General features: G+C 38.0%; 1 protein-coding gene across 2 annotated transcripts; it reads left to right on the top strand.

The window, feature by feature from the left end:
- Positions 1-549: 549 nt before the first annotated feature.
- Positions 550-8,138, top strand: LOC107800374 (pentatricopeptide repeat-containing protein At2g41720). 2 transcript variants are annotated; one of them, XM_016623537.2, is made up of 10 exons: positions 550-992; positions 2,218-2,390; positions 3,146-3,251; positions 3,843-4,952; positions 5,026-5,131; positions 5,218-5,422; positions 5,867-5,999; positions 6,140-6,244; positions 7,230-7,350; positions 7,429-8,138. In XM_016623537.2, the coding sequence occupies exons 1-10, from the start codon at positions 615-617 to the stop codon at positions 7,482-7,484; spliced, it is 2,493 nt and encodes an 830-aa protein (XP_016479023.1). In that variant the 5' UTR covers positions 550-614; the 3' UTR covers positions 7,485-8,138. The 2 variants fall into 2 exon arrangements, with proteins under 2 accessions (XP_016479023.1, XP_016479024.1); XM_016623538.2 differs by having other exon boundaries at positions 735-933.
- The last annotated feature ends 17,204 nt before the right edge of the window (positions 8,139-25,342 follow it).

Raw genomic sequence — 25,342 nt, 5'->3', positions numbered from 1 at the left:
TATATATGCATATCTATCATCTGTTTGGTTTCGAATTTTTTTTTTTTGCTTAAAACTAAAATTAAACCAAATTTGATTGGTTTTTAAAATTTAAAACCTAAACTAAGCTCCCGTCTGGCCACAAATTTTCTCTACTTTTTTCAAAAAAAAATTGAAAACAGTGTTTGTTCATAGAATATGATCAAAATTTGAAAAAAATTTGAAAAAAAATTATAAGTTCCCAAAAACTTATTTAGGCGTAGTTTTGGGATAAAATTTTTTCTTCTATGCACAAAAATATTTTTTTTTAAAAAAAATAAAATATATGTCCAAACACAACAACAATAATAACATAACCATTAGTATATCACTGCGTGAGGTCTTGAGAGAGCTAGTGTATGCACACCTTACCCCTAATTTACAACTTTCAAAATTATTTTTTAACACAACTTTAAAAATTCTTATTTCAAATTTTAACCAAATGTTAGATTTTTTATTTGGTTCGATTTTTTGGTTTTACATGAATACCCCTAAATATAAATACCGATGAAGATACACAATAGTGAAATCCAAAATTCATTCACTTGCCTAAGGTTTATCCTCAAAACAACACAACCCCAAAACCCAAGACTTCAATGGCTACCATTCAAAATTCTCAAATCTTCCCACAACCAAATCCCACATTCAAAACCCATTTCAGAACTGTTATTACAGTCTGCCAAAAGCAGCAAAAACCCCAAAACAAAAAGCCCTTTGAGGAGAAGAAGTTAGCTTCAGTTGACTATAACAAAGGGACACACAAAGTTACTGTGAAAATCAATGGATTTCGCAAATCTGATTTGCCTAAACACCAAAAATTACGGGTCCAAAGTGATAGATTTCAGAAAGATTGGGCCATTTCTGAAGTTGTGGAGAAGATTATGAAGCTTAATCCTTGGGATGATGATATTGAAGGTTTGTTGAATTGTTGGGTTGGCCGTTTTGCAAGAAAAAACTTCCCTAATATTATAAAGGTGGTAACTTTTTTTAATAATTTTTTTGGGTGTTTTAAAATATTAATTATTTACTAGGAATAAGAGCGCTGAAACAGATTTTTTGAATAAGCATTTGAGTGTGAAACTGATTTATCCTTAAAAACAGTAGAACATTAATCCTTCAAATTCTGTGTAAATGATTCTCGTGTGTTTATTTGGCAGCTACTAGTATTTTCCTGCTGTTTGGAAAATACTACTCCCTTGTAGTAGCATATAGTACTTAAAGAACTTCCCTATTCTTGTAAAGGCGATTTAAATAGTACATTTTTGGGTGTTTTAGGAAATGAATTAGTTACTGGGAATAAATGGGTATATGTAGAATTGGATGTATTTAAAGGGTTCATATAATCGGCTCCAACTAGTTTGGGATTGATATGGATCTAACTATTAGTTAGAACTTTGAGATATATACACACATACGTCTAGAGGCGGATCCTGGATTTGAACCTTATGAGTAATTTGGGATTCTACCACAACTCATTTGATTTATTTGATTTAGAACAATTATTTGTACTTATTTAGTAAATTATTTAATAGATATACATGGTCGGAACCAAAATTACTGGGTACGGATGAACCCATAAGTTACCCTATACATCCGCCCTTGCATAGTTTGTAGGCAAGTGGAGACCACTGGTTAGCTCACAATTCTGTTTGTCCCGATAATGTTTTACTAAAGTGATCGAATGTTAGGAGCAACTTAGATGTGAGATAACATCAAAGTTTGAAAATGATATTTAGAAATCTACATGCTAGTTAAATTTTTTTAAATGTTAGTTCCTTATAGCACCCAAGGGTGTGGTCTAGTGGGAAATGAAGTGGGTTAAGAACAATGAGGTCTCACGTTCAAAATTCTAGCAAAAAGGCAAAAGCACTAGGTGATTCTTACTATGTAGCCTTAGTGGACAGACTTCCCTGGTACTTGTAGTGGTAAGAGGTAGTAGGTACCTCGTGCAATTAGTCGAGGTGCGAGCAAGCTGGTTGAGATACCACGGTTATCTGAAAAACTTTTATAATAAATGCTATATAAAATATTTAAGAAAATGGTTAAAATTTCATTTAATTGATGCTGGAAAGTTTAATTTTTTCTTTTGAAAAATGTCATCTTGTTATATTTAACTTTCCCAGGGTGATGTATTTATTTGGCAGCTGTAGTGTTTTCGTGCTGTTTGCAAACACTGATACTTGATTTTGTGTGATGTAGGAAATAACTCAAATGGGTTCAATTGAACATAGCATCCAAGTTTTCAATTGGATGAAAAATCAGAAGAATTATTGTGCAAGAAGTGATATCTACAACATGATGATCAGGTTACATGCTCGACATAATCGAGTTGATCAGGCACGTGGCTTGTTTTTTGAGATGCAAAAGTGGAGGTACTCTTTTTCTTTTGTAATCTTCTACCAATTTTTCTTTGTTTTCATTGTTAATCCAAATTGACATGATTAAGATTTTGTCATAAGGTTAATGAAGATATGTTTGCAAATTTACGTTAATGCTGTGATTAAGAAATGTGCAACTCTATAACAAGAAGCCCGGGTATAAGCAATATGGCCAACTGCAGTCATAGTCTCGTTGTTCATGGTATTGTATAGTTTTTCCAAACAATTCAATTGAACCCCTTTTCCAACACCTGCCTCTGCCTCTGAGCTTGTATATCAGGCTAGCACTCATTGGTGCTACTTGAGTTTATCGGCGTGTGTTCTTAGTAAAAAGGAGTCTGATCATAAATTCATTAAGAAGATTAAGAACTTAATGGACCTGAGGTCCTTCTTTCCATTTCCTTGCTTTTATTTTGGAGACCTAAACATAAGTTTCTAGGTTTTCCTAAATTTAAGTTGATATAATGCATGCTGCCAAAATTGGCTAGATTAGTGAAACCGAAAAGAAATAATAAAAAATCATTTTAATTTATTCAGTATGTTACATTTGTTGAGTTCAATATGGTTGTTGCACTCTTATTAATTTGATTTGCACCTCCACTCTGTCTATTTAGTATTTACACCAGAAACTCTTTTTTTTCTGGTGTTCATGATGCTTGTTTTTTGTGGTAGGTGCCAACCTAATGTTGAGACCTACAATGCCCTTATTAGTATTTTCTGGTGTTCATGATGCTTGTTTTTTGTGGTAGGTGCCAACCTAATGTTGAGACCTACAATGCCCTTATTAGTGCACATGGTAGAGCTGGTCAATGGCGTTGGGCAAAGAATATCATGGAAGACATGCTCCGTGCTGCTGTGTGTATTTACTCCTCTTTATTACGATATTTGTGCATATTGATGTGAGTTTTTCCTTTTATTCTTTTTCAATTTGTTTTAACATCCAGATGATATTAAACTCTTCTTTTGTTATATTTATTAGTTATTTTACTAAGGCTAGTCCTGAAGCAATGTTCTTTTCCGATGTTCTTTGTCTATAAATATTATTTCCTAGCAACAGTATTTCTAGTCTCTCAAGAATAACAGTTCTATAAAACCCAAACCGCAACACTTAGGCTTAGCCAACTTATGCGGCAAAATCGTATTTGTTTTGGCCAATGTCAAATACATGAATTGGCAAGAAAACATTGCATATATTTCACTCACCAGGCCTTCACAAGTCCAATATGGCTGGACATTGGTGAATTCTTTTGGCCCAAATTTCAGCTCGGTATCTGGTTTAGTACCCTTTTGCGGGGCTTCTTCACTGATAAGGTGCTGAGAACATTGACATTACAGCCTGGGGATATTAGTTTCCTTTTTTGTACTTTTAAATCTTTTTGTCATTGTGTGCTCATGTTTTTGTATGAGATATTTAACTGAAGAAATTTGCTTCTGGAATTGGTGCAGATTCCACCAAATCGATCAACATACAACAACTTGATCAATGCATGTGGATCTAGTGGAAATTGGAGAGAGGCTCTTAAAGTTTGCAAAGAAATGACTGAAAACGGAGTTGGACCTGACCTGGTGACTCATAATATTGTCTTATCTGCCTATAAAAACGGGGAACAATATGCCAAAGCCCTTTCCTATTTTGAACTTATGAAGGGAACTAAAGTCCGTCCTGACACTACGACCCTTAATATTGTGATACACTGTCTTGTAAAGCTTGGAGAATATGAGAAAGCTGTTGAGATATTTAACTCAATGAGAGGGAAAAGAGCTGAATGTAATCCTGACATAGTTACATTTACAACTATCATGCACATGTATTCTGTTTCTGGCCAGATTAAAAACTGCGAGGCTGCTTTTAACACAATGATTGCAGAAGGTCTGAAACCTAATATCGTTTCATATAATACCTTAGTAGGTGCGTATGCTTCACATGGTATGGCTCAGGAAGCTTTGTCAGTCGTTGATGAGATGAAAAATAATGGCATCCGCCCCGATGTTGTGTCTTATACCTCTTTACTCAATGCCTACGGGAGATCAGAACAGCCTGAAAGGGCCATGGAAACATTTGAAAGGATGAAAAGAAACAATTTGAAACCAAATTTGGTTAGTTATAATGTACTAATTGATGCTTATGGATCTAATGGTCTTCTGGACAAGGCTGTCCAAGTGCTGCGTGAAATGGAACATGATGGTTTACAGCCCAATGTTGTTACTATTTCTACCTTATTGGCTGCAAGTGGCCGCTGTAGTCAGAAAGTGAACATTGATTACATCCTAACGGCTGCGAAAATGCGGGGAATTGAGTTGAATACAGTCGCCTATAACTCCGCTCTTGGGAGTTATCTGAATGTTGGTGAATATGAAAAAGCTTTCGCCCTATACAGGTCAATGAGGAAAAAGAAAGTTATGCCTGATTCTGTGACATATAATGTGTTGATAAGTGGTTGTTGTAGAATGTCAAATTATTCGGAGGCACTTGAATTTCTTGATGAGATGATAGATCTGAAGATTCCTTTGACAAAGGAGGTGTGTTCCTCTGCGATATGCGCTTACACTAAGCAGGCAAGTACTTCAACACAACTTTTCCTCTTGGGTATAAGACATAAACTGACCAGGCTCTCCACCTCCTTCTCAGGGTCAATTTACCAAGGCAGAATCTATGTTTTCGATGATGAAAATGGAAGGTTTTCATCCAGATGTCATTGCCTATACAACGATGCTAAATGCATATAGTGTTGGAGGTAGATTGTCCTGTACCTTCCATTCCATAAGGATATGTTGGCTGCTTGCATTGACCCGTATAACTAGGAACAATTTTATCTTGCAGAGAACTGGGAGAAAGCTTTTGCAGTATTTCAAGAAATGGAATTAAATGATGTTCACCCAGATGCTATTGCTTGTTCAGCTCTCATGAGGTCTTTTAATAGAGGATGCCAACCTGACAAAGTTTTGCTTGTGGCGGATTTTATGCGAGAGAGAAATATCCCTTTCACCGAGGCTGTTTTATTTGAATTGGTCTCAGCCAGCAGCATGTAAGTCCTCACATTTATACATGTATGTACCCGCTTATGCAGAGGGGCTTGGATATCTTCAGAAAGTTAAGGTTTGGAATTTGTGCATCTGTATAGTAGTAGTATTTCCTAGGATTCATGGAAGAAGTTGCTATTTTTTTTGCTATTAAGTGCTTGAGTTGGTAATTATCAAATAACATTACACTTAAAATCATGTAAATTGAAAATGTTGGCATATTGTCTATGAAATGAAGTGAAAACAAGAGATTTTTAATAACTAGTACAGACCATTATAGAAAAAAATCAACTGACCGCATTAAGATCTTTTCTGTTCAGACTGTCATTGTTCTATTTCATTTGTAGCCTATACTTGTAATTGTTGTCCATACATGGTTTCTGCAATTATTAGGGCTATATTTTTGTGTGGCATTACTCGATGATAATAAAGCTTACACTTTTTTGAAGATTACGAGATTGGAGGATGATTACAGACATTATTACAATAATGGAGGCTTCACTCCCTTATGTGTCTGTTGGAACTCTAAACCAGCTTCTGCATAGTATTGGCAAATCTGGAAAGACTGAAACCATGATAAAAGTAAGTGTAAAATTCTCAGTAACTTTATGTTCAGTTTAAATGTCGATTCAACATGGTAACGTCCAGCCTTATCCTTTCTTCAGTAAGATAATTTTCTTGCTTATATCTGACACATTTCTTCCACTTCTCTCATTATGCAGTTTTTCTATAAGGTAGTCACATCAGGTGCAGAAGTTAACTTAGCAACCTATTCAGTTCTGCTGAAAAATCTTTTGGCTGCTGGAAATTGGAGGAAATATGTTGAGGTAGTACCTTTAGAACTTCTGGTTAATATTTTCCTTTTATCTGTTAAGAGGAATGATCCATTTGCTGTGGCCTTAGATCTTTCTTTGTTCTTTTTTTTCCGGGATAATTCATAGTGGCTCTAAATCTTGAAATGCAGTAGCACCAATCTTCTTTTATATATTCTATTAATTTTGATGATTCTTCATTGTGAGTTGTCCAGAATACCCAAGATGTTAGCTCCCCATCCCCCATCCTCCCCTCGCCCCCCCGGGGGGTAACGAATTTCTGGAAAAAGAGTGCTTGAAACAAATGCACTTCTCAGAAGCCTATTAGTGTGTATTACTTGCTTAGGTTCTGTCAGCACCGATAATAATACAGTGATATAGAATACTATTCTTTTAAAGGACACACTATACTTCTGGTACTATCATCTTTACTTTTTCCAGATGAAAAATTGCCCAAAAAGTTAGACTTGCTATAGATTGCTTGAGTAGAGGGAAAGAAAAAGAGAAATTGGTTGATTCCCTACACAGTTAAACAGGGGAAGCCTGAACTCTGTAACAGTATTGTCAAAGGCTCATTTAAGGCGCGCTTAAGCCCTGAAGCTTAGAAAAGCTCAGGGAGGACGCTTCGCCTTGCTTAAGCTGCGCTTCAATGTAGACAAAGCACTAAGGTGTACGCCTTATTGCCCATAAATTCTATCTTGAATCGAGCGGTGCTAAACGACAAATATTATCAGCAAACAAGTTTATTAGTTGTTGACAAAGACATTAGGAATGGGTCTGTTTCTTTTTTCTTGAATTACATATGTATTTTATTTTTTTCCTTAGTTGTGCCTTTTTTAACCAAAGCCCGCACTTTAGTTGCGCTTTGCGCTTAAAGCCCCAATTTACCTGGAGCCCTTTTTAGAGCTTTTCGCTTTTGACAACACTGCTCTGTAAATACTTCTGTTTTCCGCACTCACTGAGTGCTAATTAAAACCAATTTGGTGAACTTCTGATGCAGGTGTTGGAGTGGATGGAAGATGGAGGGATTCAACCAGCTAGTAATATGTATGAGGATATACTCTTCTTTGCTCAACATAGTGCGGGGACTGAAAATGCTGCTGTAATAAAACAACGACTAGGTAAGCTTAGTTTGTAGCACCTGTTAAAATGCACTTCTATTTCAAATAGGTTGTCGATATTTTCTTTTCATTCGACAGGATCCTTGAGAAAGAAATCGGGACATGAAACAGCAAATGAGCTGCTTTTAAGATAATTGTTGCTATCCTGGGCATATTAGTCAAGTCGACGATTTACTGCAGTTCCAATCCAAGAGGTGGCTATCCAAGTTAAACTTTGTTCACGACAAACAAAACGTATTCCTTCATTGGATCGTGCAAACAAAAGCTAACAATTTGAGTTTGCTGATTGGTTAATCTGATGGGAAATGATCACGGTTTTGTATCATCTTCATCTCTGTTTGTTGCCTTTGAACTCGTATATGCAAGTTTAAAGTCCTGTCTCGACGAATTACAGTGAGATACAACTGGATGAACCAATTCGCAGACCAAATATTGTAGATGAAGCAGCAAAAACAGCAGCCTCCCAGCATTTGACACCACCTACTAGTGATCGAAAATCATGGACGCAGCCAAAATATTTTACGTGCTTGTCTACCGGTAACAGCCTCTTTACATTCACTGTAGGGTAAGGTCTGCGCATTATCTACCCTTCCCGGAGATTATACTGGGTTTGTTGTTGTTGCAGTAGTATTATTTATCAAGGTTTCCCGAATTGTTCCTGGAAAGAGCTGTAAATTTGCTAGGGCTATTATAGGGTGAATAATAATGCATGAATTATTACATAGTGCACATAACTAGCTTGTTGGCCAAGCCAAATTTTATTTTTTGATACCAAAAGTGCTTTTCCCAAAGTCAAAGTGTTTGGCGAAGCTTTTAAAAGGAAAAAAATATTTTTGAGTAGAAGCAGAAGTTGTTTTTGAGAAGTTGAAAAAAGTAGTTTTTCGCCAAAGTGTTATATTGTTCATATTTATCCTCCGTTGTCAAATACACCCCTCTACTTTGGTATATTGTTCATATTTACTCTCCGTTATACTATAGGGACATATCTGCCCTTATCGTTAGCCAAACTTTTTAAAAATGTCCACCTAACAGAAAGCCACCAAATTAAAAAAATACCTGTTTTTTTAAAACCCATTAATAACTCGTTAAACCCCTTTTTATTTACTGTACTTCATCGCATATTAGTCATCCCCTCCGTAGTCTCTTGTTGAACTCAAGAAGTGAAAGGCATAAAAATACCAATAACCATATATTCATTTATACATTGAGTCCCAATTCTTTTAATATCCTTATTGTATGCTTATTATATTCTACCTTTTTCAATTTTCTTTTTTTCTTCTAGCTTCTCTTTGTTTTTTTTCACCATGTCGAACTGTATCGAGTATTCATCATGATTTTCTTTCCACCATGACTTGAAAGTTTATAGCATCTTATTAGGTTGTCAGTTCTGAATTCTTAAGGCAGCTACCGAAGTATTTCTTCCTCCAACAGTGAGTCTTTGTTGATGAGTATTCTTGCATCATGATTTTCTTATTCTACATTAACCATTTGGGCAACAAGTAATTATCGTCAAATCATGCCTTAAGAACAAAGTTAGATTCCAAGATATAGGATGGGATACTCATAATTCTTAGTAACAACTGAACCTATAATGAACAAAAATTAAAAAATAATTAGAGGAGATTCATTTTAATATCAAGCTACAGTCCAATAAATTTATCAGGAATTAAAGAAAGTACACCAACAAGTTGGAAAGCAACTTAACAATCTAAGTACAATACCTTCATGTATTAACTAAACACAAGTATTATTAAAGTATATATGAGTTGTTACCAACTGTTAAGTATGCATTACATTAGATAAAGGGATGCTATATTATAACCACACACAGATAACATGACATCCTAATGCCACCATGAACAACTAATAACCAAAAATGTAAGTTCTTACTAATCCTACTTCTACCATCATTCCCGGTCTCTCTCTAAATGAATAAAATGTGTTAAGACGTCTGAGAAATCTAGGTTCCGTATTTTTAAATAATGGGTTTAACGGGTTTGGGTTAATGAATTTTTTAAAAATAATTATTTTATTAATCTGATGGCTTTCCGTTAGGTGAAGGGTGTTTTTAAAAAGTTTGGCTAATAGTAAGGGTAAATATGACCCGATAGTATAACTGAGAGTAGATATAAACAATATACTAAAGTAAGGGATATATTTGACCCTTTTCCCTTTTGAAAAGCACTTTGAAAAAATATATTTAGAAGCACTTTCTAAAAGCTCGGTCAAAAATACTTTTTAAATCGATTAGCCAAATACAAATTGATTCTCACCAAAATTATTTTTTTATTAAGTATTTTTTAAAAATAAGCTGATTTTAGAAGCTTGGTCAAACACGCTATAACTACATGTTTCATCTAATAATGTTTTGGGGGGTGGGGTTTGGAGTTCACTTTCAAAACATTAATGTTGAACTCCAATGGAGCCACAACCATAAGAATAACCTAAGAGCTTGTTTGGTACAAGGGATAAAGAATAAAATCTTAGGACTAAATTTAAGAAGAGTTTATCCCATGTTTGGTTGGTAAAAATTTGTAGTATAATTAATCTCGAAATTAGTTATCTCGGGATTTTAGTATTTATTTATCCCCATAAAAAAGCGGAATAACTAATATCGGGATAACTAATCCCGGGATACTTAATCCTGGGATAATTTATTTCCAACCAAACGACCCCTAAAAGTGTTAGGGTATATACTAGCTAGGTTCCTTTTTTCAATCAAACAAATATAACATAATTTTCCAAAGAAAGCACATGAAATATTATTTGATGTGATTGATACCATTCCTTGCATGCCATGATTAACTTCTTGCTTGAAGTTTCAACTAATAATACACTCTGATTATTAAAGCAATGGCTAAATTTGCTCACAAGCAACTTTTCTTAATTGCAACTCTAAGGCTTATCTAATAAGGTAATTGCTAACTGTTAGGCTTCGATTATAATTAAGTTGGGGTCGGCTATGCAAACTTTTAATGTCATGTAGCTCAATTTAAATCCGTTTCGATATAATATTATAAAATAATATAGTTTCACTAGTATTGAAAAAATAAGAGGGAAAATGACATTGTATAGCCGCTCTCAAAATAATAGCCGAAAAATATATATGTTTTGTATATATACATTATATATATTATATACAAAAATTATACAAATTTTATAAACTTTTTCGGCTATCGAATATATATAATACCCAAAAATAATATTTTGTTTCAACTTATTACGTAATTATGGTATAGTTAGTTTCACTAGCACTAGAAAAATAACTTTTTTGTTTCAATTTATTACTTAATTATAGTTGAATAATGCAGTTTAATATAAACACCATTAAGTTTTTCCCTTGTTCTCTTTCCGTTGACTCACAATTCGTGAAATAAATGCTATAAAATATTGTACTATAAATCAAACGCAATTTTAGCATTTCTCTATTTGTCACTGTCTGAAAAATTAAAAAATATATTGGTAAATTCTAACACATTTATAATTTATATACTAAGCATAATAACAAATTGACTAGATGAAAAACAATTGATTATCGGTTTATGTCTCTTGCTAACGTTAATATAATCATATAAATATTTATATTTGCAAGTTGGTTGGCCACTTGATAAAATACAAAAAGGGTAAAAAAAAAATAAAAAAAATAGTTACCCCTTGGCACGTTCCTTGCTATAACGTATGATTGCTTTAATCATAGCTTATTACGGTTTAGAGTTACGAGGATAATTATATCAATCTTAGCATTCAAAAGAGTACTAAAGGAATTTACTATATTATACGTTTGAACTAATTAAATAATAATTTGTACTTTAGGTCTTACAATATTGTTTTGTAATTGACAAACTACACTTCCCAAAACCAAAACTCCTAACTCACTCTTCATTCCATTTTTGAGCATACTAGCTCAATAACCTCTTTTTTTAACTATGTGAAAATAGAGGGACAATGGCTTGTTTAATTGTTTTCTTCTAAACAATTAATACTGTGATAAACAACAAAAAGGACAAGATTCCACTTGGTCTATGGTAGTTGCTAGCAAGGGACAAGTTGTTAACAGAAGGGGTATACACTTGCACAAAATGTTGTTCTTCTTATCCAAGCAAACATAGGAAAAAAATAAACTAAATAATTAAGTTTTGATGACATAGTTATCGAATATTTGTAAGTTGCATTTGTCACAATCCAAACATCTCTCCACATGTCGTGACGGGACCTATTTACGACTAGGTAAGCCTAACAGATTGCGAAAATATAAATAATGTAAGCAAAACTAAACAGCTTACTGCATTAGATACTCAATAACCAATAATAATGTCGCTTGACATATACAATAACCAAAACACTAGACGTACACAGTTTTCCAAAACTCAGAACATCATAAGTCACAAACTACATAAGGAAACTAGTATTTCCAGGCACCAGAGTCTAATAAAAGAAGTACGGAAGGTAAATAACATAGGAGAGAATAGAGGAGGACTCCGAGGTCTGCGGACGCAGCAGATGCACCTTGAAGTCTCTGTACAGCATCAAGCACTCTCAGCTAATAGCGGGGCTAATAAGAAGTACCTAGATCTGCAAACAAAATATGTGCAGAAGAGTAGCATGAGTACACCACAAAGGTACCCAGTAAGTGTCAAGCCTAACTTCGGTCGAGTAGTGACGAGGTCAGGTCAGACCCACTGGTAAATAATAAATAAGACAAGAGAATGTATAATATAATAAGAGACTAGAATTTAATAAAAAGAAACGCAGCAAGGCAGCAGTACAACACACAGGGGTAAACCGCTCAGGATCTCCCGAGAAACCGTCTCGTAGTCCCAAAATGAATATACAGGGAGCACTCTTGAGGTACCGCCTCGTAGTCTCAAAAGTAAATATACAGGGAGAACTCCCGAGGTACCACCTCGTAGTCTCAAAAGTAGTCTCAAAAGTAAATATACAGGGAGAACTCCCGAGGTACCACCTCGTAGTCTCAAAAGTAAATATGCAGGGGATCCCCCGAGAAACCGCCTCGTAGTCTCAAAAGTAAATATGCAGGAGAACTTCGGAGGAACCGCCTCGTAGTCTCAAAAGTAAATGTGCAACGAGAACTCCCGAGGAACCGCCTCGTAGTCTCAAAAGTAAATATGCAGGGAGAACTCCCGAGGAACCGCCTCGTAGTCTCAAAAGTAAATGTGAAGGAAAAACTCCCGAGGAACTGCCTCGTAGTCTCAAAAGTAAATGTGCAGGGAGAACTCCCGAGGAACCGCCTCGTAGTCTCAAAAGTAAACGCATAGCTCAACGGATAAATACAACAGTTAACAATAAGATTTCTACAGTTATACTAATAAAGAACAAGGAAAAAGCATGAAATCAACTTGGCATGCTTCACAGAGTTCAAATGAGGAGTTAAAGCATGTAGACATGCGATATTAGATTAAACAGGATAACTACACATATTGGAATAACTCGATTAAGAATGAAAACAGACCAATACTCATTTACACAGTATAACTCAAATTTAAGGAAAAAAAAACAGGTTGCTACTCAGTAAAATAAATCGAGTTTTAAAACAAATAGCTCGTTTACGTACTCGTCACCTCGCGTACACAACGCTCACATATCATAACAGTACCAAATCCTAAGAGGATTTCCCCCACACAAGGTTAGGCAAGCCACTTACCTTGAACCAAGCTCAATCAATCGGTAACAATGCCCTTTCCGCGAATATCCGACTCCGAATGACCCAAATCTAGCCAAAATCAATTACATACCATAAATACAACTATAAGAAATTAATATAATTAATGAAATCAAAGCTAAAGCAAGAAATTAGAAAATCGCCCCAAAAAGTCTCCTCGGGCCCACGACTCAGAATCGAGTAAAAGTCATAAAATATGAACACACATTCCCTCATGAGTTCATTCGTACTAAAATTATCCAAATCCGATGTCAAAATATCAATCAAACCCCCAAAATCTTAGGTGAAGAACTTCTTCCTATTTTCCCAAAATTTTAAACCCAAATCTGAAATTAAATGATGAAATCAACGAGAGATTAGTGAAATATAACCATAAATGAGTTAAGAATTGTTACCTAGAAGTTTTCTCTGAAAATCCCTCAAATAATAGCCCAATCTAAGGTCTCAAAGTCCCAAAATCGAAATGGGAAATCAACCCTTGAAATCCTATTTTCTGCCCAGCAAACTTGCTTCTGCGAGCCTTCAACCGCACCTGCGAAAAAACTCATCGCAGGTGCAAAAATGGCTGGGACCGCATCTTCGAGATTTGGGCCGCACCTGCGAGCCCGCTCCTGCGGCTTGACTTCCGCATCTGCGCTCACAGACCTTCTTGACCAACAACGCATGTGTGCCCTTCACTCCGTACGGGCGATCCCGCACCTGCGGTTTCCCCACCGCAGGTGCGAAAATACCAGAAACCAGAAGCTTCAGCCATTTGTCTAAGTCCAAATTCAATCCGTTAAGCATCCGAAACACACCCGAAGCCCCACTCCAACTTCTGGAATCGGAATCCGACTCCGATATCAAAAAGTCCACTATCGGTCAAACTTCCTAAAAATTTAATTTTCGCCATTTCAAGCCTAATTTAGCTACAGACCTCCAATTCCCATTCCGGACACGCTCATAAGTCCAAAATCACCCAACAGAGCTAACGAAACCGACAAAACTCCATTCCGAAGTCATCTTCATACAGTTCCAACTACGGTCAAAATTCTAAGACTTAAGCTTCCGTTTAGGGACTAAGTGTCCCAATTCACTTCGAAACTACAACAACAACCTCCCGGCAAGTCACACAAGTAGAAAAAGGTACGGGGAAAGTAGTAAAAAGGGGATCAGGGTGAATACACTCAAAACGACCAACCAGGTCATTACATCCTCCTCCTCTTAAAACAATCGTTCGTCCTCGAACGAGCATAAAGACATACCTGAAGTGGTGAAAAGATGAGGATAGCGGCAGCGCATATCATGCTTAGTCTCCCAAGTCGCCTCTTCAACCGGCTGACCCCTCCATTGAACCTTCATGGAAGCAATCTTCTTTGACCTCAGCTTTCGAACTTGCCTGTCCAAAATAACCACTAGCTCCTCAACATAAGATAGATCTTTGTCCAACTGTACTGAGCTGAAATCCAACACATGAGCCGGATCGCCGTTATACTTCCGGAGCATAGAAACATAGAATACTAGATGGACCTCTGCAAGACTGGGAGGCAAGGCAAGCTCATAAGCAACCTCCCCAATACATCGCAACGCCTCAAATGGGCCGATAAACATTGGGCTCAACTTGCCCTTCTTCCCGAACCTCATAACGCTTTCATAGGCGAAACCCGGATCAAGACCCGATCTCCAACCATGAATGCATCATTGTGAACCTTCCGGTCCGCATAACTCTTCTGTCTGGACTGGGCTATGCGAATTCGATCCTGAATCACCTTCACTTTATCTAGGGCATCCTAAACCAAGTCTGTACCCAATAATCTAGCCTCGCCCGACTCAAACCAACCCACTAGAGACCGACATCGCCTACCATACAGAGCATTATACGGTGCCATCGGAATGCTCAACTGATAACTGTTGTTGTAGGCAAACTCCGCAAGTGACAAGTATTGATCCCAAACACCCCAAAATCCATCACACAAGCGCGGAACATATCCTCCTGTATCTGAATAGTGCGCTCGGATTGTCCGTCCGTCTGAGGGTGAAATGTTATGCTCAGCTCAACCCGAGTACCCAACTCCTGCTATACAACCCTCCAAAACTGTGATGTAAATTGCGTACCCTGGTCAGAGATGATAGATACTGGTACTCCATGAAGCCTGACAATCTCGCGGATATAAATTCGAGCCAAATACTTGGAAGAATAGGTAGTCATCTCAAGAATAAAATGAGCTAACTTGGTCAAACTATCCACCATCAACCAAACTGCGTCAAGCCGAGTCTGTGGGAGTCCAACAACGAAATCCATAGTGATACGCTCCCATTTCCACTCCGGAATCTCTATCTTCTGAAGTAATCCACCTGGACGCTGATGCTCATACTTAGCATGCTAGCAATTTAGACACTGAGCCACAAACTCCACTATGTCCTTCTTCATCCTTCTCCACTAGTAATGCTGCCTCAAGTACTGATACATCTTCGCAGCATCTGGATGAATGAAGTACCGTAAACTGTGAGCCTCCTAGAGAATCAACTCACGCAAACCATCCACATTAGGCACTCATAGTCTGCCATGCATCCTCAATGCACCATCATCCCCAATAGTGACCTCCTAAGCATCACCGTGCTGGACCGTGTCCTTAAGGACAAGCAGATGGGGGTCATCATACTGACGATCCCTGATACGATCATAAAGAGAAGACCGAGAGACCACACAAGCCAGTACTCGACTCGGCTTAAAGATATCCAATCTCACAAACTGGCTGGCTAAGGCCTGAACATCCAACGGCCTTGGGCCTCTCTACTGCTGGAGGATATGATAAGCTCCCCAAAATCTCTGCCCAGCGACTCAAAGTATCGGCCACCGCATTGGCCTTCCCATGGTGGTATAAAATGGTGATATCATAATCCTTAAGCATCTCTAACCACCTCCTCTGATGAAAATTAAGATCATTCTGCTTGAGCAGATGCTGCAAACTCCGGAGATTAGTATAGATCTCATAAGGAACACCGTACAAATAGTGCCGCCAAATATTCAAGGCATGAACAATAACTGCTAACTCAAGGTCGTGGACAAGATAGTTCTTTTCATGCACCTTCAGCTCTCTGGACGCGTAGGAAATCACCCTACGGTCCTGTATCAACACTGCGCCGAGACCAATCCGCGACACATCACAATATACAGTATAAGATCCTGAACCTGAAGGCAATACCAATATTGGGGCTGTAGTCAAAGCTGTCTTGAGCTTCTGAAAACTCTCCTCACACTCCCATGTCCATCTGAACGGAGCACCCTTCTGGGTCAGCCTGGTCATAGGTATTGTAATAGATGAGAAAATATCTACAAATCGACGGTAATACCCCGCCAAACTAAGAAAATTTAGGATCTCCGTAGCTGAGGACGGTCTGGGCTAACTCTGCACTGCTTTAATCTTCTTCGGATTCACCTGGATCCCATCACTTGATACTATATGACCCAAGAATGCCACCGAGTCTAGCAAAAACTCACACTTTGAGAATTTTACATATAACCTTTTTTTTTCTCTCAGGGTCTAAAGCATAGTCATCAGGTGCTGCTTATGATCCTCTCGAGTCCGAGAGTACACCAGAATGTCGTCAATAAATACAATGACGAATGAGTCAAGATAGGGCCGGAACACATTGTGCATCAAGTGCATAAAAGTTGCTGGGGCATTGGTTAGCCCAAATGACATCATAAGAAACTCGTAGTGACCATACCGAGTCCTGAAAGCATTCTTCAGGATATCTGGCTCCCGAATCTTCAATTGATGATAGCCTGAGCGTAAGTCAATCTTGGAAAACACTCGGACACCCTGTAACTGATCAAATAAATCATCAATACGAGGCAATGAATACCTGTTCTTCACTGTAACTCTGTTCAGCTGGCGATAATCAATGTACATACGCATAGATCCATCCTTCTTCTTCACAAACAAGACAGGAGCACCCCAAGGTGATAAGCTGGTTCGAATGAAGCCCTTATCAAGAAACTCCTGTAACTGCCCCTTCAACTCCTTTAACTCAGGAGGAGCCATACAATACGGAGGAATAGAGATGGGCTGAATGCCCAGCAACAAATCAATGCCAAAATTAATATCTTTGTCGGGCGGCATGCCCGGAAGATCAGTTGGAAACACATCTGGAAAGTCCCTCACTACTGAAACTGACTCAACTGTAGGGGTATCAATACTGACATCTCTCACATAAGCGAGATATGCGTCACACCCCTTCTCAACCATTCGTTGAGCTTTAAGAAATGAAAAACTCTGCTGCGAGTATACTCTAAGGTACCTCTCCACTCTAATCGCGGTAATCCTGGCATAGCCAGCGTCACTATCTTAGCGTGACAATAAATAATAGCATAATATGGTGATAATCAGTCCATGCCCAAGATAACATCAAAGTCTACTATACTGAGCAATAATAAATCGGCTCTGGTCTCAAGGCCACTAAGAGCAATCAAACACGACCGGTACACGCGGTCCACAATAAGAGAATCTCCCAAAAGAGTAGACACATAAACATGGGAACTCAAAGATTCCCGAGATATGCCCAGATATGGGGAAAAATAAGAGGACACATAGAAATATGTAGAGCCTGGGTCAAATAATACCGACGCATCTCTATGACAGACCGGAATAATACCTGTAATGACAAAGTCGGAAGCAACTGCCTCTGTACGAGCCGAAAGAGCATAATATCTGGCGTGGCCTCCCTCTCTAGGGCGACCTCGACCTCCCTAACCTCCACCTCGAGCTAGCTGAGCAGGTGGGGCGGTAGTTGGTGCTGGAATCATAGCCTGAGGACCTGGTGGAGCACGCGGTGGCTGAGAAGTCTGTGAAGGTACACCCCTCCTAAGTCTGGGGAAATCCCTCACCATATAGCAAGTGACGCCACACTCAAGACAAGCTCTCGGAGAGCGTGGCTGATGTGACTGGCTCGGGCCAGGTCTGCTGGACTAACCGCTAAAAGCACCCCGTGCAGGAGGTGCACTAGATACTGGCGGTGCATAATAAGGCTCCTGGGGCCTAGAAGGGACCGGAATACCACTGGCGGCTGGAAGAGCTGAATGAACGGGGCGACTCTCATAACCCCTACCATGGCGAACTGCAGTTGGTGAACGAGTACCACTATAAGTGCCACACTCTCGAGACCTCTTGGCCTCTCTCTCCTCTATATCCCGAGCAAACATACCCTCAAATCTCCTAGTAATACTCACAACCTGCTGGTAAGAAATATCCATCTCTAACTCCCGGGCCATGCTAAGCCTGATACTAGGGTAGAGTCCCTCAATAAACTGACGAACCCTCTCTCGAACTATGGCAACGAAGGTCGGTGCATGTCGGGCCAAATCACTGAAGTGAACTGCATACTCTGATATAGTCATAGCACCCTGGCGCAACTTTTCAAACTCCGTGCGCTGTGCGTCCCTGAGTCTCTGAGGGACATACTCTCTCAAAAATATGTCCGAGAACTGACTCTATGTAAGTGAAGTTGCCTCAGCCGGACTACCCAGCTCATAAGCACGCCACCACTGATAGGCTGCTCATCTAAGATGGAATGTAATAAAAGAAACCCCACTCAACTCTGCTACACCCATAGTAAGAAGAATATGGTGACAATCCTCCAGAAAACCCTGGGCATCCTCTGACGCCAATCAACCGAAGGTAGGAGGGTGGTACTTCATGTACCTCTCAAGTCTGAGCTACTCCGTCTCTGAAACTGCTGCCTTAACCTCGGGCTGAGCTGGAGCTACCGGTTGCACTGATATGATCTCTACATCCTGCTCTGGGGTACCGGCGACGGGAGTCTGTACTCCTCCCCCGGCCTGAGATGTGGCACGAGCAAGTGAAATCAATCCAGCATGAGCTAAGGTGCTGAACATGCTCAGAAACTGGGCTAAAGTCTCCTGGAGGGTTGGTGCAGCAACATGTACCTCATGTGTCTACCCTCCAACTGGAGCTACTTGGGGCTCCTCTATGGCAGCTCGTGCGAGTGCTCTGGCTGCACCGCATGGGCATCCTCTGCCTCTACCCCGGCCCCAGCCTCTGGCTGCTCTAGTAGGGGGCGCGAGTGCCTGGTCATCATATTCTCCGGTACGGGTCCTTACCATCTGTGAGAAAGAATAGAATACAGAAGTTTAGAATTTTTGATGTCAATAATTTTGCACGACAAGGAATCAAAGAAGTGAAATTTTTCCTAACAGTTCCATAGCCCTCCTAAAGATAAGTACATACGTCTCCGTACCGATCCGCGAGACTCTAATAAACCGGCTTGTGACTCACGACACATATAAACCTTTAGCTCTGATACTGACTTGTCATGATCCAAACATCCCTTTGAGACATGTCATGACGGCATCTAGTCTCCACGGCTAGGTACGCCTAACAGATTGCGGAAATATCAATAATGTAAGAAAAACTAAACAGTTAACTCTATTAGATACTGAATAACCAATAATAATGCCGCTCCGCATATATAATAACCAAAACACTAGACGTATACAGTTTCTCAAAACCCGGAATATCATAAGTCACAAGCTACATAAGAAAACTAGTATCTCCATACACCAGAGTCTAATAAAAGAAGTACAGAAGGTAAATGACATATGAGAGAATAGATGGGGACTCCAAGGTCTGCGAACGCAGAAGATGCACCTTGAAGTCTCCGTACAACAGTAAGCACTCTCAGCTAATAGCGGGGCTGATAAGAAGTACATGGATCTGCACACAAAATATGTGCTGAAAAGTAGCATGAGTACACCATAACGGTACCCAGTAAGTGTCAAGCCTAACCTCGGTCGAGTAGTGACGAGGTTAGGTCAGGCCCACTGGTAAATAATAAATAAGACAAGAGAATATACAATATAATGAGAGACTAGAATTTAAACAAAAGGAAACAAAGCAAGGCAGCAGTACAACACACAGGGGTAAACCGCTGAGGATCTCCCGAGAAACTGTCTCGTAGTCCCAAAATGAATATACAGGGATCACTCCCGAGGTACCGCCTCGTAGTCTCAAAAGTAAATATACAGGGAGAACTCCCAAGGTACCGCCTCGTAGTTTCAAAAGTAAATATGAAGGGGAACTCCCGAGGAACCGCCTCGTAGTCTCAAAAGTAAATATACAAGGAGAACTCCCGATGAACCACCTCATAGTCTCAAAAGTAAATGTGCAGGGAGAACTCCCAAGGAACCGCCTCGTAGTCTTTAAAGTAAATATGCAGGGAGAACTCCCGAGTAACCGCCTCGTAGTCTAAAAAGTAAATGTGCAGGGAAAACTCCCGAGGAACCGCCTCGTAGTCTCAAAAGTTAATGTGCAGGGAGAACTCCCGAGGAACCGCCTCGTAGTCTCAAAAGTAAACGCATAGCTCAACCGATAAATACAACAGTTAACAACAAGATTTCTACAGTTATACTAATAAAGAACAAGGAAAAAGCATGAAATCAACTTGGCATGCTTCACAGAGTTCAAATGAGGAGTTAAAGCATGTAGACATGCGATATTAGATTAAACAGGATAACTACACATATTGGAATAACTCAATTAAGAATGAAAACAGACCAATACTCATTTACACAGTATAACTCAAATTTAAGGAAAAAACAGGTTGCTACTCAGTAAAATAAATCGAGTTTTAAAACAAATAGCTCGTGTACGTACTCGTCACCTCACGTACACAACGCTCACATATCACAACAGTACCAAATCCTAAGAGGATTTCTCCCACACAAGGTTAGGCAAGCCACTTACCTTGAACCAAGCTCAATCAATCGGTAACAATGCCATTTCCGCGAATATCCGACTCCGAATGGCACAAATCTAGCCAAAATTAATTACATACCATAAATACGACTATAAAAAATTAATCTAATTAATGAAATCAAAGCTAAAGCAAGAAATTAGAAAATCGCCCCAAAAAGTCTCCCAGGGCCCACGTCTCAGATCGGGTAAAAGTCACAAAATATGAACACCCATTCCCTCGTGAGTTCACTCGTACCAAAATTATCCAAATCCGATGTCAAAATATCAATCAAAACCCCAAAAAATTTAGGTGAAGAACTTCTTCCCATTTTCCCTAAAATTTCAACCCAAATCCGAAATTAAATGATGAAATCAACCATAGATTAGTGGAATATAACCATAAATGAGTTAAGAATCGTTACCAGAAGTTTTCTTTGAAAATCCCTCAAATAATAGCCCAATCCGAGCTCTCAAAGTCCCAAAATCGAAATGGGAAATCAACCCTCGAAATCCTATTTTCTGCCCAGCAAACTCGCTTTTGCGAGCCTTTGACCGCACCTGCGGAAAACTCATCGTAGGTGCGAAAATGGCTAGGACCGCATATGCGAGCTTTGGGCCGCACCTGCGAGCCCGCTCCTACGGATTGACTTACGCACCTACACTCACAGACCTTCTTGACCAACAGCACACGTGCGCCCTTCACTCCGCACGGGCGATCCCGCACCTGCGGTTTCCCCACCGCATGTGCGAAAATACCAGAAGCTTCAGCCATTTGCCTAAGTCCAAATTCAATCCGTTAAGCATTCGAAACACACCCGAGGCCCCCGAAACCTCAACCAAATATACCAACAAGTCCTAAAACACCATACGAACTTAGTCGAGCCTTTAAATCACATCAAACAATGCTAGAAACACGAATTACACCTCGATTCAAGCCTAATGAACTTCAAAGTTTCAAACTTCCACAAACGATTCCGAAACCTATCAAACCACGTCTGATTAACCTCAAATTTTACAACAAGTCATATTCGACATTACAGACCAACTTCAACTTTCAGAATCAGAATCCGACCCCGATATCAAAAAGTCCATTGCTGGTCAAACTTCCCAAAAATTTAACTTTTGCCATTTTAAGCCTAATTTAGCTACAGACCTCCAATTCATATTCCGGACACGCTCCTAAGTCCAAAATAACCCAACGGAGCTAACAGAACCGACGAAACTCCATTCTGGAGTCGTCTTTGCACAGTTCCGACTACGATCAAAATCTTAAGACTTAAGCTTCCGTTTAGAGACTAAGTGTTCCAATTCGCTCCGAAACCACAACAACAACCTTCCGGCAAGTCACACAAGCAGAAAAAGGTATGAAAAAAGTAGTAAACATGGGATCAGGGTAAATACACTCAAAACGATTAGTCGGGTCGTTACAATAGTTATAAAATATATTTTTGTCACGATCAACGCTGATAAGTCTATCCATATAATTGTCTATGTATAAGTAGAAGATTCGACAGTTACTGACTTACTGTGGCCCCTGCTTCTTAAGGTGAAACTTTAGATACCAAATGAAATAGTTGATATGGGTGCAATGTGGTCGGGATATAATCATTAGGCCAAATACATATTGGGTCCCTTAAACTTGGCACCAAAATTCATTTGGATATCTCAACTTAGTCATGTTTCATTTAAACACTTCAACTTCATTTCAACTATGCCATTTAAACACAAAATACTGTCGTGGCAAAAAGATTGTATTCACGGCTCTTAGGCGCGTGACTGGATCTGATATAATATTTTTCTTTTCTTTTTATATCCCTTTTCCCCCAAAAGTTCATCACCAACGTCCCTGGCCTGTTGCTATAACTCACCTGTCACCATTCTCATCCTTCTCTCTCCTCCACCTCTCTTCCCCTTCCTCCTCCAATGTCTTGAAGCAAAATAGGCTGAAAACCTTTTAAATTTTGTAGGAATTTTGCTGGCTTGATAATGACATAATCTATGTGTTGAAGCTTTTTACAAAATAAAATGCATAGAAAGAGAAGATTTTTGGCCCCTCCATTTATGTTTGCTTTGTTCGATGATGAATTCGGGTAACATCAGTTTGAAATTCTTGTTATCCAGTTCTTCAAAAATTTGAAGTTTTAAGAAAAATTAAAAGTTTCATATTATTGCTGATAATATCAGTTAAAGATTAAAGCTGAAACCTAAAAGCTCCATGAACACCCACTCGAGTTCAAAGCTTTAAATTTCGAATTTTGAATTTCGAATTTGGAGGTTATCTTATTCTGTTTTCATTCCCACTTGATTTTGTACATGAATTTCATAGATGTGGGTTGGTTGATTTAGACCGATAGATGATTGATGTGGTTATTGGAGTTTCTATGGGCAATTTTGTTCTTGAATTTCAATTCAGATCTGGGTTTTGTTTCAAGTGTTTAGGTGGTGGCATTCTGGGGAAGAAGTGAGAAACTGGCTTGACCATTAGTGATGGAATTTTGCAGCAAGGCCATGAAAATTTCTGATAATGTGATCGACGGCTTAAGCAAAAAAAATTGTAAAAGAGAAAGAAAACGACAAAAATAGAAATAATACATGATTCTTCTTCCATTTTTATTTTTTTCCTTCGCTGACTTGTCTTTTTGTTAGCGGTGTTAATTGTCATGTACAAGTATCGTTCATGCACTTAAGCTTTGCTTAGAGTTATCAAAATTATATTTAAGTGAAACAGTTAAAATGTAGTTAGAATGTTTAAATGAAATATGACAAAGTTGAGGTATTTTAATGAATTTTGGTGCCAATTTTAAGTGGCCGTATATGTGTTTGGCCTAATCATTATAAAAAAATAAATAAAAAAAAATCATGGAACAAAGGAAAACAAAAAAGAAAAAAAAGAAAGGTTCGTGACAATATAGGAACTTTGAATAATCATAGTATGTGACATTTTCAAACGACAATTGATTGTGACGTCCAAAAGCCGCCATGGATTATGTTAGTTTCTTCCCACTTTCCTTATTTTGGATATGTTTTCTTCTTCTTTTAATGAATGCATGTGACATTTATCAAATATTTTATATTCCAATTTGGTTGGACCTACAGATTTTAATACTAATTAAATTGGTACTATTTCTTGAAATAAAACTCCTAGAATAACTAACTAAACATAAATGTAAGAATAAAATATTTATTTGGTCGAGTTTGTTGACACGGACTAACGATGAGATCGGCTAATATTTACCCACCGGACCACTCTTTTTTTCTTATTAGCGATATTTGATTATTTGATTTGGGGTTCGATTAATCTTCATATGCATCGTGAAACTCCATTTTAGAAATAATACAAAATTTAAGGGAAAAAATAAAAAATGTTCAGATTTACAACTGATAATTGAAAATAGTCACAGTTTTAAAAGTAATTGAAATTTAGTCACCTTTTCATCTAAAGATAAAATCTAAACAGAAACGCTCTTAAAAATTCAAAAATATTCCAGCATAATATGATGGAATTCGAATTTTTTTATATATGAGCTTCCAGCATAATGTGTTGGATTCCAACATAATGTGCTGAAATTCCAACATAATATACGGGGAACTTATATGCAGGAGTTCCATATCCATCATATTATGCTAGAACTTTCCGTGTAGTGGAATTCCAACATAATATGCTGGAAGTTTATACGCAGGAGTTCCATAATCCCGCATATTATGCTGGAACTTTCGACGTTTAAGCAAAATAATGGCTATTTTTTAATGACTTTATAAACGTTGACTATTTTTCAATTATCAGTTTGAAAATTGACTAGCACGTACTATTCTCGCAAAATTTTATCTAAGATTGCTGAACATTTGATGGTCCAATCTCTCATTTACCCCGCTCGAAAAAAAGAGACGGAAAATCATACTAAAGTATTTAAACATGAAGAGATCTACATAATGAGTTATAAAATTTACTTCTAATTTCTTGAAATAAACGAATCATTTAAAAAATAAATTAAAATAAAAAGATACATTTTGAACCAATAATTTATTAGCTTTAGCCATATCATAGAATAGCCAAAATTTACCTTCGATCTTTTAAATTATAAGGCGAAAAACGTAATTGGACCAATAGTTATTTATTAGCTTTAGCCATAGCATATAATAGCCAAAATTTACATTTGATCTTTTAAATTATAAGGCGAAAAACGTAATTGGACCCTTATCCTAATTTTAAAAAGAGTAACAGAAAATAATTCAAATAACATGTGCTAATCAGTTTTTAGAATGGTAATTAAAAAATAGCCAACATTTGTAAAGTCATTGAAAAATATCAACTATTTTATACGAAAATAAAATCTGGATAAAAATATCCTAGTTAAAACATGAAAAGTTCCAGCATAATATGTTGGATTATGGAGCTCATGCGTATAAACTTCCAGCATATTATGTTGGAACTCCAGCACATTATGAAATTATGCTGTAATCTCATATGTAAAAATTCGAACTCCAACATATTATGTTGGAATTTTTTCGATTTTAATTAACATTTATAATAAATGAAGCTATTTCTTATTTTTTCCCGAAAGAAAATGAAGAAATG

This window comes from Nicotiana tabacum, chromosome 23 (genome assembly GCF_000715075.1).
Source record: "Nicotiana tabacum cultivar K326 chromosome 23, ASM71507v2, whole genome shotgun sequence".
NCBI classification, from domain to species: domain Eukaryota; kingdom Viridiplantae; phylum Streptophyta; class Magnoliopsida; order Solanales; family Solanaceae; genus Nicotiana; species Nicotiana tabacum.
The sequence above is the reverse complement of the archived record's forward strand: the minus strand, read 5'-3'. Positions and strand labels throughout refer to the sequence as shown.

What these genes read in the sequence shown, in the direction of transcription:
- LOC107800374 (XM_016623537.2), top strand. Translation starts at nt 615, where the DNA reads ATGGCTACCATTCAAAATTCTCAAATCTTCCCACAACCAAATCCCACA. An exon ending in AAATGCATATAGTGTTGGAG is followed by an intron (nt 5,132 to 5,217) that starts GTAGATTGTCCT and finishes TTTATCTTGCAG; the next exon opens with AGAACTGGGAGAAAGCTTTT. An exon ending in ATTGGAGGAAATATGTTGAG is followed by an intron (nt 6,245 to 7,229) that starts GTAGTACCTTTA and finishes CTTCTGATGCAG; the next exon opens with GTGTTGGAGTGGATGGAAGA.